This window comes from Citrus clementina, unplaced genomic scaffold, assembly GCF_000493195.1.
Source record: "Citrus clementina cultivar Clemenules unplaced genomic scaffold, Citrus_clementina_v1.0 scaffold_8, whole genome shotgun sequence".
NCBI lineage: Eukaryota > Viridiplantae > Streptophyta > Magnoliopsida > Sapindales > Rutaceae > Citrus > Citrus x clementina.
In genome coordinates this window covers 24,355,529-24,372,501 of record NW_006262022.1, presented here as the reverse complement: position 1 = coordinate 24,372,501, position 16,973 = coordinate 24,355,529, and the positions used below count along the sequence as shown (strand labels likewise).

Below are 16,973 nucleotides of genomic sequence, written 5' to 3'. Positions count from 1 at the left end.
AAGGAAGCATCCATGGCCTTTATACAGTTGTTATAGAATAATAACGATGTTTAATGACTAAAATATTCTTTGCAATAAGATTTTTGTCTTGCTCACCAGCTAGTTAAATCTATTGGTGCATATTCTAGGATTGATTCCTCAGTTCTTCAGCCGACTAGGCACTTTATTGTATATTTTATCAGTTGTTTTCCATTCAGGGTTTGATGATGCTGGGGCATACGCTCTTTTCATGATTTTGGTAAAAAAGGTTTTGGACGTCTTTTTCATTGAAACTTAATACGTGGAAAGCTTTTGTTGGTGGTAATATTTTAGCAACTGCACAGCCAATCGGAGGCCGAGGGTAAGGTTAACATCATTTAATATTTAATGGTTTTGAACGAATTCGGATTCACGAAAGAATGCTAAAGTCTTAATTCTGCCGACGCAATTGTTCAATTGCGTCCCGTCACAGACTCTCTCTATCTACATACACACACTCACTATTCACTCAATTCAGAATTGTTAAAACAGACTTTATAAAAATAAATATAGAAAATGAAGTGTTAGAATAACTGCTCCTCACTCAAAGACTGCTCTAGTAAAAAACTAATCTGGATAGCGACTGAGTTCAAACCATGGACTAGGTTTAAAGGGGAGACATTTACCTAACCTATTCATTCGCCGGAACCTGACTGCCTCTAACCTCAAGGTGACGTGCTCTAAAAAAGATGAAGAGACATCTTGAACTTGTTCTGTTTCCATTTGGGAAGCTCATAAAAGGTTCTTTTAGTCATTTTGAATTTTTCTTGAAATTCCTCTTCAGGTAAATATGCCTGAACGGAAGAAGAAAGTGCAGATAGTTGGTTACTGCATTGTACTGAAGACTGATATTAGCATAAAATGCAAGAGGCATGTAATGCTTAAACTGACATTTTTTTTTTTTGAAAGGAGATTAAACTGACTTAAGCAAGATATTCCAAGATAAAAGCAACAGGAGATACCTCTCTTTTGGTCACATCTATGCCTATCACAGGGTTCCTTGAATCTACTCGCAATTGTTCGTATGAATATATCAATGAGCTGACCCCAGCTTCACTTTCATTAAACTGAATTGCCTTAGTGCTCTTAGAAGAGGAGCTTGGCTCTCCAGTCAGAGAATCTGCAATAACAATGATTAATCTACATATTAACAGCCTTTTCAAGATATTAGAGGAATAGGGGGGAAAAGAAACAAGCATAATAATGATCTCAAAAAATATAGAGATAATGGTAGAATAGTCTAGTGATGTTTGAATGAGTATTAATGAGACTAAATCAAGTTTCAATTAGTGGGATCTCTTCAATGCGACTCAACTTGTCTCATTTCAGTTGCAGAAACTGAATGCATAAACCTTAATTTTAACGTTTTTGTGGCTACTGGACGAATTAAAGGATGATTCATTAGCATAGCTACCTTTATCAAGAGTCGATTCTGAAAAGAGCAGCTGGGCTGTTGGAGTTTCACAGAATGCTCTGTGTCTATCTGCAGAGTTCAATTTTGAACTTGATATGCTTGGTATAGGACTCCCACTACCTTGCAAACCATTTGAACTGACGGATCTGCTTCTCAAACTGTCTGGAGTAGTCTCTCCGAAGTAAGGTTTCCATGAGTTTCTTACAGATGCCTGAATGATCATTTATATCATAAATAAAATAAATCTTCCTATAGGAACTAGTCAGTGAATCTCAGCTCCAAGATACATATATTCTTAAGAAATTGTACTCTAAAAGTCATAAAAATATAAAGCAAATCTGATTTCCCTAAAATGCATGGCATGTTAGCCAACAAACAATCAGGCATACAAAACAGTTGTCACTTACTTCTATACTTGGTCTTCCCTTCAAAATAGCAAGCTTTCGCTCAAATGAGTTACCGTGCATCTGAAACCAGCAAATATATTAACTTAGTCTTTAAGTGATATCCTCAAATATATATGCTACCTGGACACATATCATGCATGTCTACAATTGGTTTTCACAATAATGTCCATGAAGTAAGGTTAAAGTGATTCCCAATCCTGGAGGAGAGCAAAAATATAATCAACTAGGATGGCAAGTGCTCCACTTACTTTTGCTTTCAAGGGATCCCATGTGAAGAAGCAGGTGAAAAAAGGTGGTTCATGCCCTTCTGTAACGACATAGATAGGAGTCTCCAGAGACAGTCCTTCAACCAGAATGTCTGTCTCAAGGAATTTCTGCAATTGTAGGAGTAAAAGAAAATGATAACATAACTAAGGTGAAAAGTATCAAGTATGCACCATAATGAGCCAACCATAGATCTTGCAATGATTTGAAGTGTTCAATTACTTGTAGGTGGCGATGCATTACCACAAAAGAATCGTCACCTGGATTAGGTAGTGGTTATAAACTTTAGACTAATGCAAAACATAAACAAATGACCAATTTCCTATGAAGCATTAAATTTTGCAAGATTTAGATCGAATACCAATTTAAGGCGTATCCTCTGAAGTAATTCCAATAAATGAATGTGGTCAACACTAACATAAACATTGAGGCACATTGTATAAACATTGAGGTATATGGTCAAACTCACAATAGCCGTCAAAGTAACTGATCAAAAGAATTTCACCTTGAGCATTGCAAGTTGAAATGAATAATTACCTGGCCAATATTGAGGGCCTGTTGTCTCGAATTAAGATCTGAATGACATCCAATCCAAACATATATTTCTCTGCAGCAGTCCAGCACTAAAATGTCTTCAGTAGTTAAATCATCCTGCGTGAAGTTGTATATCTCCTTCACCTGAAAGTTAGGTCGTATCAACAGTCAATCAACGACTCTACAAGAAAACTTCTGACTTCATGAGACTGCACTAGCTTGATTATCCACTATACTTTACTGTTTGTTCCTAATAACAGAAATGAAGATCCTGAAACCCTGAACTGAATTTTCCTTTTAAAATTTAAAATTCTTCAGGTGAAGAGAATGGATATTTATTGAATTTCAGGAAAAGAACTGCCTTCAGAATCCGGACTAGTTCTGAAGAACAAAACGAAACAAAGTCAAAACAACATCAAAAAGTGTAGCAGCCTATAATTTAAACAAGCAGACTGAATTGACGTACAGGGAGTGAAAAAAGGAAAAGCTGGGAGGGGATTCCCATTGAATGAACTTTTATGAAGTTTGATATCAAATGAGTTGTATGAATCAGTATTTTCTTGACTGTAAACAAATAAAACTTAATTAACAGGTATTTGTTTTCACAACATACTGTCAAGTAAAGAATTAATCTGCTACAATTGCCTTAACTATCATCTCTAAGTAACTATCAAACTGTTTGCATGTCAGTCTATAAAATAGCACACGTGTGTACCTTGAGATCACCTGAAAAGGGAGAATGATCGAAGCAGCAACAGAACAACCCACAATTAGAGAAGAATTACCGCCACTACAGCTAGGATGCTTCTGATTCAAGACAACCAAATTACCTGTGAGAAAATAAACTAAAAACAAAGGGTGTTCTGCTTACCTTTGGTCAAGGTACATGTGAATAGATGTGGATCTTCAATGAATCCCTTTATCTCTTTTTCTCGTGGATACTCTGATTTTCCACCAAGTGCATTCCAGAAAACTTCTGGTTCACTTCCTTCCCTCACTGATATGGGTTGCCATGTCGGCTGAAAATGCCATAAAGAAAGGATAAAAAAGGAGAATCGTTATGATGAGGTGCAGGAAACAAAAGAAAAATTAGTAGTGTTTAATATAATCATGTAATTAGCACTTTAGACTTTAGTCCCAATGGAAGTTTTAGTGCAATATTTAGAGCATCAAAGATTTAATTCATTTTAAATCTTGTAGTGGATGCATTGATAAAATCTTGCTCCAGTTGAAGATTCTAATATCACGTGTTCAAGTTCAGAAGACGTGGTACACACATTAATCAATTCAACCATTCTGTCAAGAAGGTCATGGTCTCTACTAGATGACAGATTCCCAATCCAAGTAAAAACAGATGCTCCATTTTGCAGGATGTAACAATAAGATGAATTCAGGCAAGTTGAAACCTGCAACAATTTGTTTCAAAATTAATTAGTACATAGATAAGGGGCTCATGGTAGCATAACAAACCAAATAAAAAAATAAAAAGATCGACTCATGCAATCTTCATTCTTTGAAGACCAGAAAGAAAGCCGCCTCCTTGGAGATTATTTCCAGAGCTCAAACTTACTCGATCAACTTGGAATGCTTGCATGTTGCTAGGACTTGTGCCTTGAATACGGAAAAGAGCCGTCTTTTTTTCATCATAAGTTTCACCCACAATACCTTCCTCTACAATAAACTTCTTGTATTGTGCACTTAAACCTCCCTAGAAGAAAAGGCAAGACAAAAAGACTAAAGCACATGTCATTTTTATCTATGTATTTCCTCCAAACCCGAAAAATACTATCCATTTTACTGAGTTTTAAAGAAATAAAACAAAAAGGAACCTCCAAAGTACAAACCTTAAAGACAATCAATGATTGAAAGATCAAGAAAAATTGAACTGGCTCCATATCCTGATGAACTTGAGCCTAAATCATATTCATATAAGTTACATTATTAAGAAGTCATTTAATTGAGCAATTCAGCAAGAGCAAGTAAATAATCATGGACACAATATTGACAAGTATTATTATCAACTTTAATCAACTTCATGTGCAGTACATGAAGTGTTTCAATGATTTGTGCACAAGAGAATGTACCATGACTGCTTCCCCCCTGGTTGAATCAACAATGGCGCTCATATGGGAGATGGCAGCAGCTCTGTCTTCCTGAAACATAGAAAAACTAAGAAATAAAAGAAGGCGAAAGCATGATCCGAGAGTTTATTAAGGAATAAAGAGAACCAAATAATTAATTCAAATAAATTGTTTTGATAACCATTGAGGCCCACTAAGAAAGTGTCCATCACTCATACACTAAGCTTACCGTCATACTCTCATGACCAAACCATGCATAAATAACATTCTCATCCCTTCCATTGCCAGGGTATGTGTACTTAACAATATAGCAATCTCCACTGAAAAGCTTCATCTGTTCTGCAGCTGGAAGAAGTGACAGTTCATCACCATTTACCCGCCAAACCTGAAATTTCACCATTGCATCAGCACAAAATATATGAAAATAAGCTAAATTAGAGAAGTGGTCTTAGAGAGAAGAAAGAAACTAGGAAGAAAGAGAAAGAGCTACTTTAAGTATGCCTCTGCAATTAACATAGGGCTCAAAGTCTTCTTCGGGAAGCTCCTTCACATCATGACCTTGTTGCTTGAATATTGCTGGTGTGAAAAGCGGAGAAGAAATTTACATGTATGAGGACTAGAGCACTATCATAAGGAACAAAGCTGCTATTTCCTTAACATTTTAAAAACTTCGTGGCAATAGTTACAAACCTGCTACTTTTTCTCGACCTTCATCATAAAGCTTGGGTTCTGCTATCTGAGGCCAACTATCAAAGTAAGATCTAAATACGGTAGTTTCTAGACCTTCAGTTAAAAACGTTAAATGAGTTCCAGTTGTTCTGCCCTGATTTCTGAGAAAATCCTGCAAAAGAGAAGCTAGTAACTAAGTCAAGAATAATCCCCAGTAATTGGCTTGCAAATACTGTCAGTCACAATGTCACATTCATAAACAAACATGTTCTTCCCTATAAGAATGACCCATTTTCCAAACATTCAGTGGACTACATCATATATTTAGTAACTTAATACATCTGTGGTATACTTTATTGAGATACAAGTTTAGAGAGCCATTACAGTAACTCTTTTGGAGATACAAATGTACAACTTCAAAGGTTGACTCTAATACAATGAACTTTCATGCTAAGACAGAAGGTAGTATTTTAGGGAAGTCCATCTTGTAAGAGTCTGAACAGCCTCAGCATGTCGGTGGGGGGAGAGAGAGAGAGAGAGAGAGAGAGTTCTTACTTCTGAAGCAGAGATGGATATCCTCCGTTCTGTTATTGAGGTATTTCTTCCCATCCAAACAAAAACTTCATTAACACAGTCCAACATATAGCACTTATCTTTTTCAAGCATATCCTTGTTCAACGAATTGGCTGCAATTTGACATAATTTTCCCTGAAGATTAATCCTGTCAATAAAAGATCAACATTAGAAGGATAATCAGAAGTTTGGTATGATAAAAATGTGAAAAGAACAAGATGACTAAATGGAGATGACATTACACAAGTTAATGAGTTTGAAAAAGGCTTCCTTTATAAACTAAGAAAAATGGGTACAAAATATATTTCAATTACATATACGTGCAACTTAATTCTACTCATCTAAGGCTTAACCAAGAATTGGTAATTTGAAGTGGTAACACACAAGCTTCACAACAATGAGGAATGAAAGCAGAATCAAATCACATAGATTTCTCAAGATACCAAGACAAAACTAACCAGAAAAACGTAGTGGAAGGAGTATCAGGTTGTTGCTGAAAAGCAGAAGGTGAATCCCGGGGAATAGGAGCATAACCACCAAATAAACTCCAAAATTCACCAACATCAGAATCTCCAACAAATTTCCCATCCTCTGCAGCAACAGAAAGGTTATCAAGTAGAATATCCTTTAGACAGAACAAAAATCAAGAAATAGAAAGATTCCGACCTACAGTTGCCACCTCGCACTTTCCACCATGTTTATCTTCTTTGATATACTGAACAACCTCCAAGGCTTTAGCCCTTTCTTGGATGCTAGAGTTGCAACCACTGAAGAGGAAAATTTTTGATGCAGTGTCAACTATGAAGACATCATTGTGGTTCAAGGATGACCGAGAAAAAGGCACCTGAAAATTTTTTGACCGAGAAAAATTTTAGAACACACGCCACGGCAAACATATGAATATATAGCCAAATCATAGAGAATATGATAAGTGCTAGCATATATCATTAAAAGATAAGGAAGAAAGATGGAATTTTTTCCCCCCAAGCAACAATTGGCTAATTGCTTTTCCTTTCCTTCTTCAAATTTTCTTTTTGTTCAAGGAAGTTAACTCAGTTTAGTTACATACTAAATTTATCTAACTTCAAACATAGCTTACTTCTTTAACACGAACGACATGATCTCCTTTGCATGTTAACATGCTGATTTTGTATGTCTCACCATTTGATTTCCCTGATCGCAAAGAGTATTTTCCGTCTAAAGGTATAATACATGGTCTAAAATAAGATAAGAATTTCTCTGTCTCTTGGCCTTGAACTTCTCTATATTGCACAGTGCAGGAGCCAAGAGCTGCATCTAACTCAAGTGCTTTATCAGATACCAAAGTCGAGTCCTCCTGCCAACACAGTGAACAACCTCAAAAACTTTTGAGCTGAAGGAGATGTCAAATATCAAAGTTGGTTAACAAAATATCACTCAAATCACACAATTGAACAGAAACCATAACAGACCTTGTTCACATCATTTCCCAGCCAATAATGTATGTCATGCTGAGGAGGACCACTTTTTAGCAAAGCAGTCTGCCACAGACAACAATCGAGAGGAATAAACTTGTATTAAAGATCAACTGAGTGAATTTTCAAAATAAACACCAAGATATCAAATGTCAAGTAAGGTTTCCGAAATTTGTCCATGGCTTAATAATTCGAAATGAAATTTGATTAACTCCCGCAAAACTTACATTTAGAATGATATAGGCACTTCCAGTATAGAATTTGCCATGCGAAGACTTAGGAACAGATACCAACTGAAGATTCTCAATGCACCAGATTTCCAAACCACTGTACATAATTTGGTTAAGGATACTAGGATAGAATAAATGAACTAGTTTACAACCAAATCTTCTAGAACTTTGACTTTAATTGCTTCAAGACAAAATGCTAAAACAAGTTTCCTCGAAAAGCAAGTACATGCTATATTTTTACAATTAAGTAAAAGATAACTCTATTAGTTCATTTATCTCAGAAATGTTAGAACAAATAAATGATAAGGAATTAAGGATACAGCTTCTTTCCTGCACCATCGAATGCCGAATCAATGTCCTTGCTGTGAAGAGACATTGTCTTTCGTAGCTCTGAAACTCCACCAAACGAAACGTCGCGACAATTAAAATATAAACCTGCAGAGGCCGAGGCCGAGGCCGAGCGTCGAATTTCAATATCTTACAGTTCTTTCTTCGTCTTTCTTTCTGAAGCCCAAAAAAAAAAAGTTGAAATTAAACATGCTCCATTTTCATACAGCAGCGATCATGATAAACGACCAAAAGATGAATAATAATCAAAATAAACAAAAATTTAAATCTATCCAAAACAAAAATAACAATATATAAACAAAAGTTAGTTAACAACCTCTCCTCTATTTAGATTTGAACAAGAGAGCGAAGGAGAGTTGTTTTGTTTGAATCTGTCGATGAATTGAAATTTTGGTCAACAAATTAATTATGATGAATGTGGAAATGGATACGCAATTTGAGTAATTTAAAAAGTTTAAAGAGAGAGAAGAAGAAGAAGAAGGAGGATGAATGATATGTTTGGCATTATCGTCCAGCTAACACGGGGCCCACTCCTGAAAGTGGTGAGCTTTTTGTTGTTTAATTTAATTAAAAGAAATATTATTGAAAGGAAAGTTGAATTGCTGAAGGCCTGGCTGATGAGTGAAGTTAAGGCGGCAGTGTCTGGCCAGTGGCCGTATGCAGCTGGGCACAGAGGTTATGAGTTGCCGCCACATTACGGGTGTTTTCCCGCTACTATGTTTTCAACTTTTTGGCGAAACGGCGTGCCTGGCTTGCGTTTTTCGAGTGGGACCTAAGCGTGCTAATCGATCAATCGTAAGTGACAAATATTGATGATGATAACAAAAAATTGATCTATCGCATGAAGAACAACAATAATAATAGCACTTGTGCTACTGCAACTGCTACACATAAATAATTTTCTATTAAAAAGTTCTTTAGTAGAATTTAATGTTTCTTGTAATAGAGATCGTCATGTGTATTATGGATGTGGACATTAGGTATTTTAATATTTATAAATAAATAAAATTGTAAATATTGTCAAACAACAAAGTATAAGATGCCAAAAAAATTTTGATAGTTAATTAGGCGTAGGGTTGGCAATGGGACGAAATGGGATGGGATGAGATTTATTAATCTCAATTTCATCCCGTATATGTAAGTGGGATAGAAAAATGTCACACTTTCGTCCTTTTTTTTTTTGGGACAAAAACATGTCTTGATCCCGTTCCAAAAGAGATGAGATCTTGCACGATCCCATCCCAATTGAAAAAATTCTCATTCTTAGTCGGCAATGAGACAAGATGAAACAAAATTTGTCTATCCCACTCTTATCCCGTATATGCAAGTGGGATAAAAAAAATATGTCACTCCCGTTCCTGAATTTTTTTATGAGATAAAAATATATCCCAATATCATCCCATCGAGAAAAATTGTCATTCATAATTAAGCATCCATTTGGAATTGCTTTTGGAAGCTTTAAATGTGATTTAAAAATTTAAAACTTAATTTAAGTATTTAGTAATTTTTTTAAATCGCTTTTGGGAAAATTATCTCATCTTATAGTAGATTTTGAAAAGTAGGTAAAGAATAGTTTTTCAAAAGCTAATTTTGAGAATCAATTTTATAATTAATATAATTCTATATATATCCCCGTATATGTTGTAGAAATTCAAAATTATCCTTATTAATTGAGAAATAAAGGCATTGACTTTAAAGAGAATGTTGTTATTACCAATTAATATTGAGATAACAAAATAAAAATAAAATTAATAATATATAATATTTATTTTAGTTATCAATTATTATATATACACAATAAAAAAATTTATATACAAGTTTTATAAATGTGTGAATAAATTTTATTTTACATTATATCCAATTCAATTATTTATATTTTTATAGTAGTTTAACACTAAAATTTACAAAACACATATAAGTGCTTTTAAAACTTACAACACATTTAAAAATAAATTTTACTTTATTTTAAAAATATTTAATTAATTTTCATCATAACTGATTATTTTCATAATATATCTAGCAATAATTATTTTAAAAATTATAGCATCACCAAACTAGTCTTAAGTCTCAAAAGAAGAATAAGGGCGTGGTACAACTACTACACCAAAGCCAAACCCATAGTAGGAACTTAAAATGCAATGGGATTGGATACATAATGAAAATGGGAAAAAAAAATAAATGATTAATATAGACTACTTATTATTGGAACCAACTGAGCTACCGAATTGAATAAAGATATCAAGTTATGAAGTGATTATTCATTTTTTTTTCTTTGGTGGAATGGGTGAAGGTTTTAATGATGCGTTTAATAAGTTAGAATCAGAATGAGCTAGAATCGAAATGGGTATGAATGAGAATGCGCTGAAATGAGAATGGAGAATGGAAATTAGAATAAATTGTCTATTTGAATTATAAAAATTGGAATCAAAATGAGTGAAATTGCCATTATTGTATTTACTTTATCTTGAAATCATAACTGGAATGAGTTAAATTGTAATAAATTATTAAAAAGTACTTAGTAAACTATTGTCATAATTTTTATTTTATGTTTTAATTATAATGATTATTTATTCAAAAATGATTATTATTAATGATTATTGTTAATAATATATTAATATATTAATTAATTGTAAAATTTTAATTAATTAATTGTTAATAATGTATTAATATTTATTAATTATAATAATTTAATTAATTAATTATTATAATATATTAATTAATTATAACTAAGGACAAAATGGGTATTTTTAATTTTGTGGGATGGCAAAATGGTCATTCTTAGGAATGGGAGACTCATTCCCACCACTATCCTTAGAAATCAATCTCCCTAAGCCCCACGATTCTTATTATGATCTCTGACTCTATTTTGTGAAGTAAACACTATTAATAATTTTGATTATGAATTCCGATTGCCCAACCCAAGAAGTAAACGCACCCAATTTAAATGTAAATAAAATGACAAATTATTATGAGAAGAAAGAGTAACGGATGAAATTGTGTTCAATGTTACAAATTCACAATGTGCACAAACTATAATTTCCAAATCCACATCAAAATAAATTAATTCTCAAGCCTCGCTTTCAGCTAACACTGCCCCAAAATGTATTGCATGCTTAAATCATACTAATTGGATCCAACTCATATATTGTATGGTAAGAATTTTTAACTGTGAAGAATATTTAACTGCGAAGACTGGTGATAATAACATTAAAACTCGGGCCTTCCTTGACATCAGCCAATTATCTCACGCTAAACAAAAGAGTTAGGTTACTTATGCGCATGTGCACGCGCGTTCATTAATTTTTTTTTATATGATAAAAATATACTTTCAATCAGCATCCTATTAAAATTAAGAATAAATTAAAAAATAAAACAACACACTCTAACGTAATGTATTTCACTCTTAGTATATTAAATAAATTTTGTATGTCTTTAGTGTGTGTGTGTGTTTTTTTTTTAAGTAAATGAAGTTTATGTTTACTTTTGATAAAATAATAATAATGTTGATCATCTATTTATTTATCTTGACCATATTAAATTCATGAACAACCTAAAAATTTGGGGAAAAAAACCATTCCTATGAAATCTTTTTTTTTTGCATTAAATATATATTTAATTTATTATTTAGTGTTATTATTATTATTTATGCATTAAGTTATTCTTAAATTTTAAAATTATGCACAAATTTAAATTTTATTTAATTGTGCTTGATAGTTTTATTTTAAAATGGTTTATATCTCTTTAATTGAAAATCTTATTTTATCTTTAATGAATTTTAAAATAAACTAATAATAAACTATTAAAAGAGTATTTTAAATTATTATTTAAAAAATAAAATAAAATGAACTATTAATTAAATAATAATAATGAAATTGTCCATTATAAAAAAACTTTTTCCCTTATGAAATGTTTTCAAGGAGTGGGTATTCGGATTGATTTTTTTTTTTAAATGAATCGAATCAAACCAAATTGATAGCACTCAACCAAACGGTTTATATTTTCATGAACCAAATGGTTTGTGTTCGGTTCGGGCTTAATGCACAAACCGATCGGTTCAAGCAATTTAATTTGAAGAAAAAAAATCCTACTTGACCTAACCCCCCCCCCCTCACGCTCACGCTCGCTCACTCTGTCTCCGGACATCATCTCACTCTTTAGGGTCTCGCCCTCTGGTCTCACCGCCTCACTCTCTCAGTCTCACAGCCGTCACTCATGCACCATCAACCGCCAGCAATCGTGATTCAATATTTTTTAGTAGCTTGTGGCAGACGGTAGATTGCAGATCGTGATCGTGATTCAGCCACCTTGTCGCCAGGCGCCAACTATTGCTATCGCATCCTCGTTAAGCCGTTGCCATCGCACCGGAGAGTCGGAGAAAGTAAGTTGTCGACTTCTTTTTTTAATTTTTATTTATGTGATAGTGCTTTGAGAATGACTATAATATAATGTAACGCTTTTTCATCTTCTCTAGATATTTCCTATTACACACAGATAAATAATCACTATATAAGCGATGGCTCTCTCCGTCAAAATTTATTTTCTTATTTTATTTTATTTCATATGACTTGAAATCTTCTTTCTCTTCTTCAGTCCTTTCGTACGGCGAAATGAATCCCTTAACACAGGTGAAAAGGATTCAGCACATAAATTCAAAGGAAGCGGATCTAGGAATATCCGACGACGCTTCGTGGCATGCCAAGTACAAAGATTCGGCTTACGTTTACGTCGGCGGCATCCCTTTCGATCTCACTGAAGGCGATCTTCTCGCGGTTTTTGCCCAGTAAGTACATACCTTTATGTCTCTTAAGCATTTATTCAAACAGTTAATATGCGAACTTTTGTGAACTTCTTTTCCTTTTAGCTTTTAATATTAGGGCAGTTGCACATGCAAGATCTTAACTTCTAAGTGTGGGCATTTATGTTAATGTGTTGAAAATACTGTGAATAATTAACTTATCGTGAGATAGAAGTATTTATTTACTTGTTTGTTGGCAACTAAATTCTGGTTTGAAATTGAATATATTCAGATGTGGAGAGATTGTTGATGTTAATCTTGTAAGAGACAAGGGTACTGGAAAACCCAGAGGTTTTGCTTTTGTTGCATATGAGGACCAAAGAAGTACGATTCTCGCTGTAGGTTGTTTGCCATCTCCTGCAGGCTCATTTAAAGATGTTAGAACTTATTGCTAGAGCAAGCTTGTTTATGGAATGTAATTTTAATTACTTTCTGTGAATTGTCTTTCAGATAATCTGAATGGTGCTCAGATATTAGGACGAACTATAAGAGTTGATCATGTTGCTAAATACAAAAAGAAAGAAGAAGAGGATGAAGAGACACGGCAGCGGATGCGGGAGGAACGAGGAGTCTGCCGTGCTTTCCAGAGAGGTGAATGTACTCGCGGAGACGGATGCAAATTTTCCCATAATGAGCAGGTAAGGTCTATATGTCTCGTAGGAAGGCATCATTACAATTTATTTATTGTTCTTTGGCTGGCTAATTAATATTTTTGTTTAAATATTGAATTGATAGAATCAACCTACCAAAGATTAATGTGCTAACCAACATATTCGGTGCCTTATTTAAGTGTTTCTCTAGAGAAAACTTATAATTAAGGGACTATGTATGTGCTACTATTTATAGGAAGTCAAATCTTAAAGTTGATTGTCTAGCAAATTGTGCAGTAAAAATAGTGGCCAGGTGTCAATTAACTGCCATTTTAAATTTGAAGATACAGTTACAAACAACCCAAGTTGGATGCAGACATGCATTTAGGAGTGGATTGTGTTTATCTAGATAAACTTAACTCTAAACAATATTGTTTCATGCTTCCTTCTAATATGTTTAAGATGTGGTCTAAGGAAAAAAGAAAAAAAAGATCATGTATTGTTACAGGCAAATCCGTTATTGAAAATTTGAAAATGCCTTTTTGGTGTTTGTTATCAATTAACCATTAACAATATAAGAATGAAATATTTTCAGTTTGTTCATGCAAAAAGTTACCAAAGCATCATACCCATGCAGGCGGCGGTGGTGATGAATTGGATATGATATCCAAACTATTTCAAAATTTACATTCCTTATCCTTTACAGGTTTCTTATTTCATGATTTTTTGCTTTTTCTTTATCCAGAGAGCTGCAAATACCGGTGGGGGTCCTCAGGATAGAAGTTCGAGATGGGGACATGAGAAGTTTGAAGGTTTTAGCTGGGGTAAGAATGATTCAAGTTCCAGAGCAACAGGCAGTGGAAGGGTGGCCCTAGAGGGCAATCCAAATCAAAGTGATAGAAGGGAGGAAAAGAGATCAATAAGGCACGATCATAGAGAGAAACCAAGAGAAGATCATGGTAGGAGGGAAGATAAGAGATCGCGAAGGCATAGTGACAACAATGAATTTGAGGCAAGGTCCAGAGAGGATCATTACAGGAGGGATGAAAAGAGACCTAAAAGGCATGAATCTGAATCCTATTTAAGAGAGGACCAAGACAGAAGAGGAGGGGACAAATCCTCAACTGGGCGTGGGGACTCATCGTCCCACCGTCATAGAGAGAGATGATCAACACATAAATCAAGTAGATGAGAATGCTATAAGAATTTATGGTGAAGCTTTACATCGTGGGTCCACATTATGTGCAGACTGTTCCGTCTCCCTATATGTATCAATTATTAACAACCACAGCTTTAACAGACCGGCCATTGTCTAAGACCAAGTCACCTAGATGGTCTGTTTTTACTTTTTAACCTGGAAGGCTTGATGTTTGGTTGGTTGGTGCGATTAGCTAATTTTCAGAGTTATTGAGTGTTGACTCGACTTCGGTGGCAAAGCATCCTTGAATGTCTGCACAATGCAGTATGTTGTTGATCGCATCAGTTTGGTAAAAGAATAGGCACTAACTTAAATATGGATTAAGTTTTCTGGATTTGCACGGTGGTGTCATGAAAGGGATTCATCAAAATTTCTCCTTGCTTATCCAAATCATGCATCTTGGTACTGTTAGATTAAGAAAATAGAAGTATAATTGTATGGGATTGCATTAGCTTCCAAAATAATCAATTATTTTTACAAATAATTTGGTGAGATGTTTGGTGATTTTAGATTATTATATGATCACTTGTCAAATAATCTACCGTATATGTTTGATAAGTTAATCATAAAAGTACAAACACACACATTTATATATATGAACAAAAATAAAAATGGAGTTACTGTAATTAATAACCATTATAAAATATAAATAGAAAGTTAAAAAAAAATAAAAATATTAGTAATGCTAATTAATGTAATAAATTTACTAATTACAACACATGATTATAGATAATTATCCATGACTTTCTGTTTATTTCACATGCTACTACAAAGTATATACTACTATTTCTTCATATTGGATAACTACTATATAGTTATAACTTAGCAGCTGCCGTGATAATGTTACTTTGATAGTTTGATGTAATCTTTCAATGCTGTTAATATAATAAAATAAATAATAAATGAACAATATAAAATTAAATTTATTAATAACTTAAAAATAACAAATCAGAATTCACTATTTCGTCGCCGTCGCCGGCGAGTTCAAAATATTTGGTGACAACTCTGATACCGAAATATTCAGATTTTAATGACCTACGGAACCGATCAAATTTTGTCAACACTGATGGTCGTTTGGTCTCGCAGAACCACCAAAAGAAGCGGCGGCATTATAACTCCACCGAATAATGGCGGCTCATTTAGGTGCACCGCCACCTGATTTCTTGTCGTCGACAGCCGCTGAGATTGATGAGTTTGTGGTGGGGCACCCCACGCAGTAACTCTTAAATGGCGATGTTATGATCCTGCCACCCTTTGCGTGGTATTTTCACCGTCATATAGCATAGTTTTCCGATAAATGGACCATCATTGAATGGTCGGAAATTTTAAATCCGATAGCATGTGATTTGCCAGCGTAGCAGTACTTTCTGCATTCGGCGACGCGACATTAAGAGGCCGCCAGTGAGTTTTTAAATTATATATGTAATTTATTAATGGAATTGTATATTATTTTAATACTCTTCGTATTTGATACTAATACTTTTGTTTGGTTTCAGACTGGCCAGAAATAGAAGCTCAGGAGACGTAAATTTGCTTGAAGTCGGAAATGGGGAATCTAAAATGGCTTTTTGAATAGAGTTCTTCGTACATTCGGCTCTCCTACAGGTAAACAGTATGACTGAGCTCTATAAATTATGAGATCAAAAGAGGTGTTCTCAAAGATTAATGTGCTCCTTTCCTTTCAAATATAACAAAAAATGGAGCTTCCTAGCATTCTTCATCTATATAGTGCACTTGCCATTCATCTCTGTAATCGATTCCTCAGTCAATCCATCTCATAACTCAAATCTTCCAACGAAAATATTTATCGTCAATGAAACTGTTCTATAGCAGGCTTTAATTTCTAGGACAAATGATCTAATAAGCACTAGATTCAAAATCTCACTCTATATGTATTCATTTCCAATGAAGGATTGATTATATTTGCGGGCTGGTACTAAATATTCAATTTACCATTTCAGTATACATTAATTAGATTATCATATATATGATTCGTGCAACAAATTTTACCGTACCACGTTTCTAGGCCTCATGGACTGGGAAACTTTGCTTTCCTCCTCCATTGACTTTGATTGATTATTTATATATCGGCTGCCGGATCCTGGTGATTTGCTATCAAGTATAGTATTACTAGTAACTAATACGGAAAAAAAAACATATGACAACAAAGAAACAAGATCGAAATACACATTAGGTAAAGGACGAGGAATCTTCATTTATCTTTTCGACTATTTTCTCGTTTTAATTAAGGATTAACTCCCTTTCTTGAACGGCCAGCATTATTTATCTAATTTGGTATCTTGTCCATAATTTTTGCTTGTGAATCATGTTGATGCGAGATTCTGGTTGTCTTCGTTCTACGACCAGGATCTCTCCTCGTAAAGCTTCTTCTCCAGAG

General features: G+C 34.0%; 2 protein-coding genes across 3 annotated transcripts; one reads left to right on the top strand and one right to left on the bottom strand.

The window, feature by feature from the left end:
- Positions 1–498: 498 nt before the first annotated feature.
- On the bottom strand, positions 499–8,776 carry LOC18034760 (villin-1). The gene is made up of 23 exons (XM_006424990.2): positions 8,309–8,776; positions 7,965–8,148; positions 7,642–7,741; positions 7,412–7,480; positions 7,060–7,296; positions 6,627–6,804; positions 6,419–6,551; positions 5,943–6,108; positions 5,409–5,559; positions 5,209–5,294; positions 4,948–5,103; positions 4,722–4,790; positions 4,482–4,550; positions 4,208–4,345; positions 3,915–4,043; positions 3,509–3,656; positions 3,353–3,363; positions 2,641–2,781; positions 2,088–2,213; positions 1,840–1,899; positions 1,433–1,643; positions 981–1,138; positions 499–812 (listed from the first exon to the last, which is right to left on the bottom strand). Exons 2-23 carry the CDS (start codon positions 8,018–8,020, stop codon positions 699–701), a joined length of 2,706 nt encoding a protein of 901 aa, XP_006425053.1. The 5' UTR covers positions 8,021–8,148; positions 8,309–8,776; the 3' UTR covers positions 499–698.
- Positions 8,777–12,105: 3,329 nt separating this feature from the next.
- On the top strand, positions 12,106–14,644 carry LOC18034896 (zinc finger CCCH domain-containing protein 42). 2 transcript variants are annotated; one of them, XM_024179663.1, is made up of 5 exons: positions 12,106–12,370; positions 12,583–12,772; positions 13,020–13,111; positions 13,238–13,425; positions 14,123–14,644. In XM_024179663.1, the coding sequence occupies exons 2-5, from the start codon at positions 12,600–12,602 to the stop codon at positions 14,543–14,545; spliced, it is 876 nt and encodes a 291-aa protein (XP_024035431.1). In that variant the 5' UTR covers positions 12,106–12,370; positions 12,583–12,599; the 3' UTR covers positions 14,546–14,644. The 2 variants fall into 2 exon arrangements, with proteins under 2 accessions (XP_024035431.1, XP_006425052.1); XM_006424989.2 differs by having other exon boundaries at positions 13,020–13,129.
- The last annotated feature ends 2,329 nt before the right edge of the window (positions 14,645–16,973 follow it).